This window comes from Pteropus medius, unplaced genomic scaffold (genome assembly GCF_902729225.1).
Source record: "Pteropus medius unplaced genomic scaffold, Ma_sr-lr_union100, whole genome shotgun sequence".
Taxonomy (NCBI): domain Eukaryota; kingdom Metazoa; phylum Chordata; class Mammalia; order Chiroptera; family Pteropodidae; genus Pteropus; species Pteropus medius.
In genome coordinates, this window is record NW_024345601.1 from 1864023 (window position 1) to 1871374 (window position 7352).

General features: G+C 39.7%; 1 protein-coding gene across 2 annotated transcripts in view; it reads right to left on the bottom strand.

Moving 5' to 3' along the window:
* Positions 1-6345, bottom strand: part of KIZ (kizuna centrosomal protein) — a 107916-nt gene extending 101571 nt beyond the window's left edge. For both annotated transcript variants that reach the window (XM_039874351.1, XM_039874352.1), the window contains exons 1-2: positions 6125-6345; positions 326-388 (exon numbers count right to left, since the gene is read on the bottom strand). In XM_039874351.1, the coding sequence (XP_039730285.1) occupies positions 326-388; positions 6125-6213 (152 nt within the window). In that variant the 5' untranslated portion in view covers positions 6214-6345. The remainder of the gene's footprint in view (positions 1-325; positions 389-6124) is intronic.
* Positions 6346-7352: the final 1007 nt, after the last annotated feature.

A 7352-nucleotide genomic window follows, 5' to 3' on the forward strand; every position in this document is an offset into this window, starting at 1 on the left:
GCTTAATGTGTTTAAATTATGACCTAAAGATAACAAAGTCTATAATGTATCTTATTCTTAAGATATTTAAGCAAAATAGATTCCTGAAATAACCAATACCAAATAATTAAATAATTTTTATCTTATACTAATTTTAACCAAATTTATTCTTACATTTGATAGTCATATTATATTGAAATGTTTGCTTGAAACTATTACACATTAGAAATAAGAGAATGGTAAAAGTACTGCAACTTTTGGTATTTACAACATATATTTGGGTTAAATTTTTATAGATTTACATATGCAAATTGTTTTTAAAACTGTTACCACTGTCATATCTTACCTGCACATATCAGACTGATTATATTCATAAAGTTTCTTTTCCAGGTCCAATCTCTTCTTTTCACTGTAGTACAGAAAGAAATTATTTTATGAATAATTACATTGGTAAGTAATAAGCAGTTGGATTTAGAATATGATCTCCTTTGAAATCACAGCTTTGTGAGAATGCTTCTCTGGTCTCCCAAAGAAGCAGAAAATGCTAGCTGTGTTTGAAACTTAAGACACTTGGCAGTCACCAGAGATGTCTAAAAGCAAAGAGGATACCAATATGAAGGAAAAAGAACAAGATTCTCAAAATAAATGAAAAGAAAAAAAAGCAGTAAGAAAAGGCTGCGAACCAGTTCATTCATTTAGCAAGTATTTCTTGAGTGCCATGATGAGCTAGACACTGTTCTAGGCCTAGAGACTAACATGGTGAACAAGGCAACCAGGACCCCTGTCCTCAAGCATCTCACTTTCTACCGTGAAAACAGACAATAAATAATATAAATATATAAAATACAACATGGCCAGAAATGGTGGCACTTGAGCAGTAGGGGCTCCACCAGGACTAGACATGATGCTTCTACAAATCCACTTTGGATTGAAGACTGGTGGCTTGCTCAGCTCCCAACCAAACAAGCCTGGGCAGAGCCAAATGGCTGAGTTTGGAAAGGTCTCTGAAAAGTAGACCTGGCCTCACTCATATTTAATGAAGACAAGTTCCCCTAATACTATCACTTCAAATTTGGGGGAATTTCTTTTATAACTTTGTAACATCGCCATGGTTTGTCACTATTTGTCACTGCTATTCCCTGGGGCTACTACCAGTAAAGAGTCTGTGATGTTCAGGTGAGAGCTGGAAGTAAGCTAGGGGAAAGATTACCCTGCACACGTAGCCTGGAAAAGAGATGGGGGAAACTGGGTAGTCGAGGAGGCAGCAGTAGCCAATTCAAGGGTTTGAGGGATAAAATTGCTGAATGGAAAGCCATCCCAGTCCTCAAAAGAGCCCTTGGGAGGTTTAACCACAGAGGGCTCTGTTTGACCACCACCAAAATACCAGCTTCAATCCCATTCAACTGAAGTCACATTGCTAGCCTAAGTTAAAAATAACTAAAGGCCAAAGAAATCACATGTTTGAGAGCAAATTGCTAAAACAAAACAAAACAAAACAAAACTGTAAATCAAAGACAAGGATTCCAACAGAAGGTAAGCTCAGGTGAGTGTCCTGAGGGAAAGGGGCTAAGCCCACATTCCATTTGTTCGTTCTTAATTATTAGTTTGTTTTCCTTCAGATATTTTTTCCCTTAAAAAAAAAAAAAATAGGTTAAGTAAATTTCTTAACCTATAGCTACGAATAGGTTAAGTAAATTTCTCTGTCTACCATAATCTGGAATGGAAACCCACTATTTAACCAAAATTCTTTTAATGGGAAAATGGGGTACAAAATCCAAACACCAAATCTTTGCTTCATGAATACAATCTATTCCTTAGCTGGGATATGACTATGTTAAGAAAGGGAAAAAAATTAAAGAGAAAAATTATAGAAACACAATTTTTAAATCTAATCACTTCTCACAGATCATTACTCTCTCATTAATAAGACTGAATTTAGAAGAGAAGGAAATATGATATAATTGCTTCCATGTTGGAAAATTTTATTAGTCACTTTTTCTCCTTCTAAAGTTCAGTGATTAATAGGATATTTAGTTCATGAAAAATGAATGACTGAACAGTGTGAGCAATTTGTCATTAAATTACAAGGACAAAAAGACCCTTAAATATATCTATGATCCTATGCCCCTGATGTCATGCTTCACACTTCTGTGGTATTTCTGCTAAGAAAGTATGACCAGAGTCTGGTCATGAGGAAACATCAGATGGACTCAATTTGAGGATCACCCTCTGGAATGAAAGTTGTACTCTGTGAAACTGCCAGGAACATGAAAGATAGAGAAAGACTGAAGAAGAGTTCCAGACTGGGAGAGACTGCAGAGATATGGCAACCATATGCAACATGGGTTTATACATGGAATCTTGGACCAGAAAAGGAAAAAGACAGTGTTAGGACAGTTGGTGAAATAGACAGTTGGTGAAATTTGATCAGGGTCTATATGTCAATGTTGATTCTCTGACTGGAGGATTATATGGTAATCATATAAGACAGTGGTCCCCAACCTTTTTGGCACCAGGGACCGGTCCTCCTATGAAAATCTAATGCCTGATGATCTGAGGTAGAGCTGAGGCGGTGATGCTAGCACTGGAGAGTGGCTGCAAATACAGATGAAGCCTTGCTCTTGGCCCGCTGCTCATCTACTGCTGTGCAGCCAGCCTAGTTCCTAACAGTCCACAGACCATACTGGTCTGTTGCCCAGGGGTTGGGGACCCCTGATGTAAGAGAGCATCCTTGTTTTTTGAAAATACACACTAAAGTTTTTAGAAATTATGGGGCATTATAGCTGCAGTTCTCAAATGGTTCAGAAAACACAATGAAGAGAATATTAGAGGTGTCCTATAATTGGAAGTTTTCTGTAAACTTGAATTTATTTCAAAATAATTTTTAAAATTCACCTATGACTTCCAGTAAAAAAAAAAAAGAACCAGTCTGGGAATCCATCAGCTCCCAAGTTCTTTTTAATAATGTATGTTAAACTTCCTTGTTTCTACTCTATCTTCAGTAGATAGACATCTGCTGGTCATACTTCTTCTGTGTTGTGGCACTTCATACACTGAAAAACCATAATCAAGTGCCTCTTGGCCTTTTATTCCAGGCAAAATGATTCTAATTTCATTAACTCTTCATCCCAGGCCCATTTCCTAACCTCTTCATCCATGCTGCAGTATCTCTAAAAGCTATCTTTCATATATATTTTAAATTTAAGATTTAAAACAATGTGTTTATCCCAATAAAAAGCCAGAGAAAGGCTTATTAGGAGGATCTTCTTGCAATTCTTACTTATTAAATCTGTTTCAGAATCTTTGAAACACCTAGTCCTGGGACACATACCCACAGTCCATGGTTTCGGTCACCTGCATCCCCACCTCCAGATCTTTTAAGTTTTACATAGCTAGGCAGTCCTTAAAGCAAAGCCATATGGTTTAGTTTTCTCCTTTTAAGCCACTTGTTATTATGTTTTTGTTTCAATACCACCTTTAGCTTTACTGAACTAATATCTCAGTGTAAATTTATAAACTATTATATCTCACCCTGAATCAATATTGGCATTGAAAAAAACGGTCTGGCTAATGGGCCTTTTAAAGGAATGTTTTTATATAATTGTAAGAGTCAATTCCACTTATATGTTCCACCATGCTTGCAGCACTGAACACACTGTAACAAGTCACTTCACCAGGCTCTTTCATATTCAATGATTGACTTACCACAATGCATGGAAAATATTATATACAAAAAGGAGAAAATTCAGGACATAAAATTACATCTATGTGTGACTACAACTAACACAATTTGGGCTAGAAATATACCAGTTACAATGGAAAGGCCCAGTTATTACACCAGCTAACACTGCAATGACCCACCACAAAGAGGGCCAAGAAAGGGCAAGTTTTTTTTCTCTCCCACTTAACAGGAAATTTATGGACTGATAAAGCAGCTGTGATTTTTGAGGGTTGCAGCCTTTAAAATTACTCTTGAGTTTTAGAAGACAATGGTCCTAGTGGTCACTAGGATTGGTTAAAAAAAAAAGGGGAGGGGAGTTACATCCAAACACTTAAATAAGAAACAATGATATATATATATATTTTTCTCTGCAAAACTACATCTTTCAACTTTTTTACTCTGATTCTCATTACTCTTGGAGAGGAAATAAAAAATCTGTAGCCTTACTTTGCATGTTAGTCAAGGCTCTCATTTCTGACGAAGAACCAAGGTTCAAAGAAGCTGAATGACCTGCTCGAGGTCACATAACTGTTCATAGACTAGAACCCAAGTTTCCACATTTCTACTTAGTTTTTTTTGTACCCAAAGTTATTTGCCTCTGTACTTACTAATTATGCATTAGTTAGTTATAGAATTTTAAAATGAAAAATGAACATATGCAGCAACAAATTTTTACCGACTTCAAAATAAAACAAACCTCTAAATGCAGAACCATGAATAGGCTATAGAATTTGACTCAAATTCCTTATATAATTTCAACAGCCTTACCTTGCTTAATAGTTAAAACATTAAGTGTGAAATATAAAGTGAGCAATAATACACAATTATTCCATAAGGACTATAAATAGTCAGGTATTCTAGCACAGGAAGCAAAAACTGATAACTCACAACTTAGTTCAAAAAGAATGCCATTTGAAGCAATAACATTTTGAAATTAGAACTTGGGCTAATAGATAAAAATAACTAAGGCCAGGGAGTAACTAAGTTACTCTTCTAACAAAACAGAGTCAAAAAGCACTTTAAGTGTACTGATGATGTACAGAGCAATGTCTTGTCTCTTTATCAGGTATGTGCAAATACTTAATACCATCTTTGAAATATCACACCGTCCACTTTTCCTGGTTGACTGGAAAATGGTCATTATTTAGTGGCAATGTGTGGCTACTAGGTTCTATACAAGACATTCATAACTCTTGGACACTGCCTGGTTGACTCTGAGATTTCTTCCATTCATTCAACAAACATTTATCAAGCCTTCTCCATGTCAAGTACTCTGGCAAAAGATTCAGCTAGGTTCCACTCCTCCTGGAATTCTCAGTCTAGGCAGAAAATGAGTCACTTAGGCCATTATCTAGACTGCTTTAAGAACGTGGAGGTCACATGTAGGGAATGGGTTGCTCAATAGTTGGTGCAGAGAGTGAACTGCAGGAAGCAATTTTCTAAAAGTTGGGGGTGAGGAGGTCATTGGGGTGGGTGAAGAAAATATGTCAGAAAGAAAATAGGATGTAAAAAAGATTAAGAGGTGAAATATGGTTAGGACAAAGAAGGCCTATCGTAGATGTTCTATGAATACGTGACAAAAATTAAAGCTAGCATGACTATAATTCCTTTAAAAACCACTTATGTCTGCCTTTACCTTACATATAATTGTCATTTTAAAATTGTCACACACGGCTCTCCTCTTCACTGATTTTGTAGCTTTTAACACTCATTAAATGTTTTATCAAGAGATTCAAAAAACTATTTCCTTTTTTGTCAATTAATATCTAATTTCAATTAATTTAGTAACTAAATAATAGTTCCAATAACTTATCTTTTATGTGGTTATTTATAGTAGATTATTTTAAAATTTTCTTTTTACATACTCTTAGATCTAGTTGTTTTCAGTGCTTCTCATCTTTCATGGCTTAATCAAGTTATTAATCAAGATAATAGGAACCTTGTGGAAGCTGAACTTCTCTCGCTGGAAATTCATTCTTTCGCTGGAAATCTGGCCCTAAATTCTCTTGTATTTAAATAGGATATATGCTTCATACACGCACGCACGCGCGCGTTCTTAGACCTTTCATCATTCCTGCAGTGCAGCTCTCTGGGTGGGATGGCGATTTGAAGAGAAACTGGGGAGGAGACGTGTAGATGGGGACTAGAGAAATTCACAAGTCTTGACTGAAAATGACAGGCAGGAGAACTCTCATATCTGGGCAAATTCGGTGACACGGCCGTATCTTCCAGCGGGAGATCTCCAATACACCCCGTAAACTTTGTCCTTCAGGCCCCACTGGGAGCTTGGGGGATCGGGGGTCGTGGCGGACAGACCCAGGCCCAGCGGAACCACGGGCTGGGAGGTGGGAAGGAGTAGGGAGTAGGGCACCAGCTGACCATCGGCGAAGGCCGATTCTCCGACCCCGCTCGGATAGGCCGTACCTGTCCCGCAGCCCATGCTGGAGGCGGCCCAGCCTCTCGTAGTAGTCAGGGCTCGCCAGGGGCGCGGACAGTGCGGAGGCCCGGCGCATGCCGCCGCAGCCGCTGTAGCCGCCGCCGCCACCACGCTGGATGGATCAGGACCACCTCGCGGCTGCCGTGAGACCAGGTTGTCCGAGGCGACGGCCCCACCATGCACCGCGGGTAACCACGGCGCCCTGGCGCCACGCAGGGGGCGGGGCAGAGACCTTCAGGGGGCGGGACGGAGGTGGGGCGCCGTGGAGGGGCAGGAAGGAGGCGGGGCGTGGTGGAAGCGGGAGCCGGATGCCTCGGAGGGGGCGGGCCGACGCTGCACCCGTGGTGAGGCGGGCGGCTTCTGCCTAGAGAAAGGCGTCTTCTTTACTCTTAACTCCTCCCAATTCTCAACGGAGAGACCCTAAGCCTCCTCCGCGGCCCTTCTCTGAGGGTCAAGTCAGAAGTCCTGCCCCCCACAGTATTGGGGCTGGGCGGGAGCAATTTACGTGATCATTTTTTTTTTTGTATTTGGTAAACTGCATTAATTTTACAAAGCGAATTCTCTCTTTTCCTCCCGCCACCTCTCTCTCCCTTCTTCCCAAGATTTGCGGAGTGCCAGGCACTGTGCTAAGCATTTTTTTCCTCCAGCACCACAAAAAAGACAAAACCTCAAATACTAAGTAACTGAGCCCTGACAGAACAACCACTTACTTAAGAATCCGTGGTGACCCTAAGGATATGGTTAGTGTTGTAGGTCACATTACAGGTTGGTGGAAGGGAAAGTTGCCAACAAGTTGTTTGCAAAGCAGACGTTTGTTTGTGCAGACATCCTCGTGGACAAACACCTGTAGAATCCTTCAGCAGGGATTCTTAAATCAGGCTGCCTAAGCTCAAATCCCCTCTCCCGCTGGTCAACTGTGTAACCAGCCATGTGCAAGTCACCCTCTTGAAGCCTAGGGCTCCTCATATGTAAAACGAGAGGATGTTACTGCAAGACCTACTTATGCAGCTGTTAAAATGATTAGATTCAGTAATGTATGTGTTTAGAACAGGGCCTAGCACATAGAAAGCATAAGTTTTTATCATCATCATTATCAATTTGGGGAAAAAGCTTCACAAAGAAAGACAACCATATTCTAAAACCCACAGGGCAGAACAAAATAAACTATAGAGTTTCTTTAGTCTGTTATTCTTCATTTCTTTTGGTTTCTTTTCT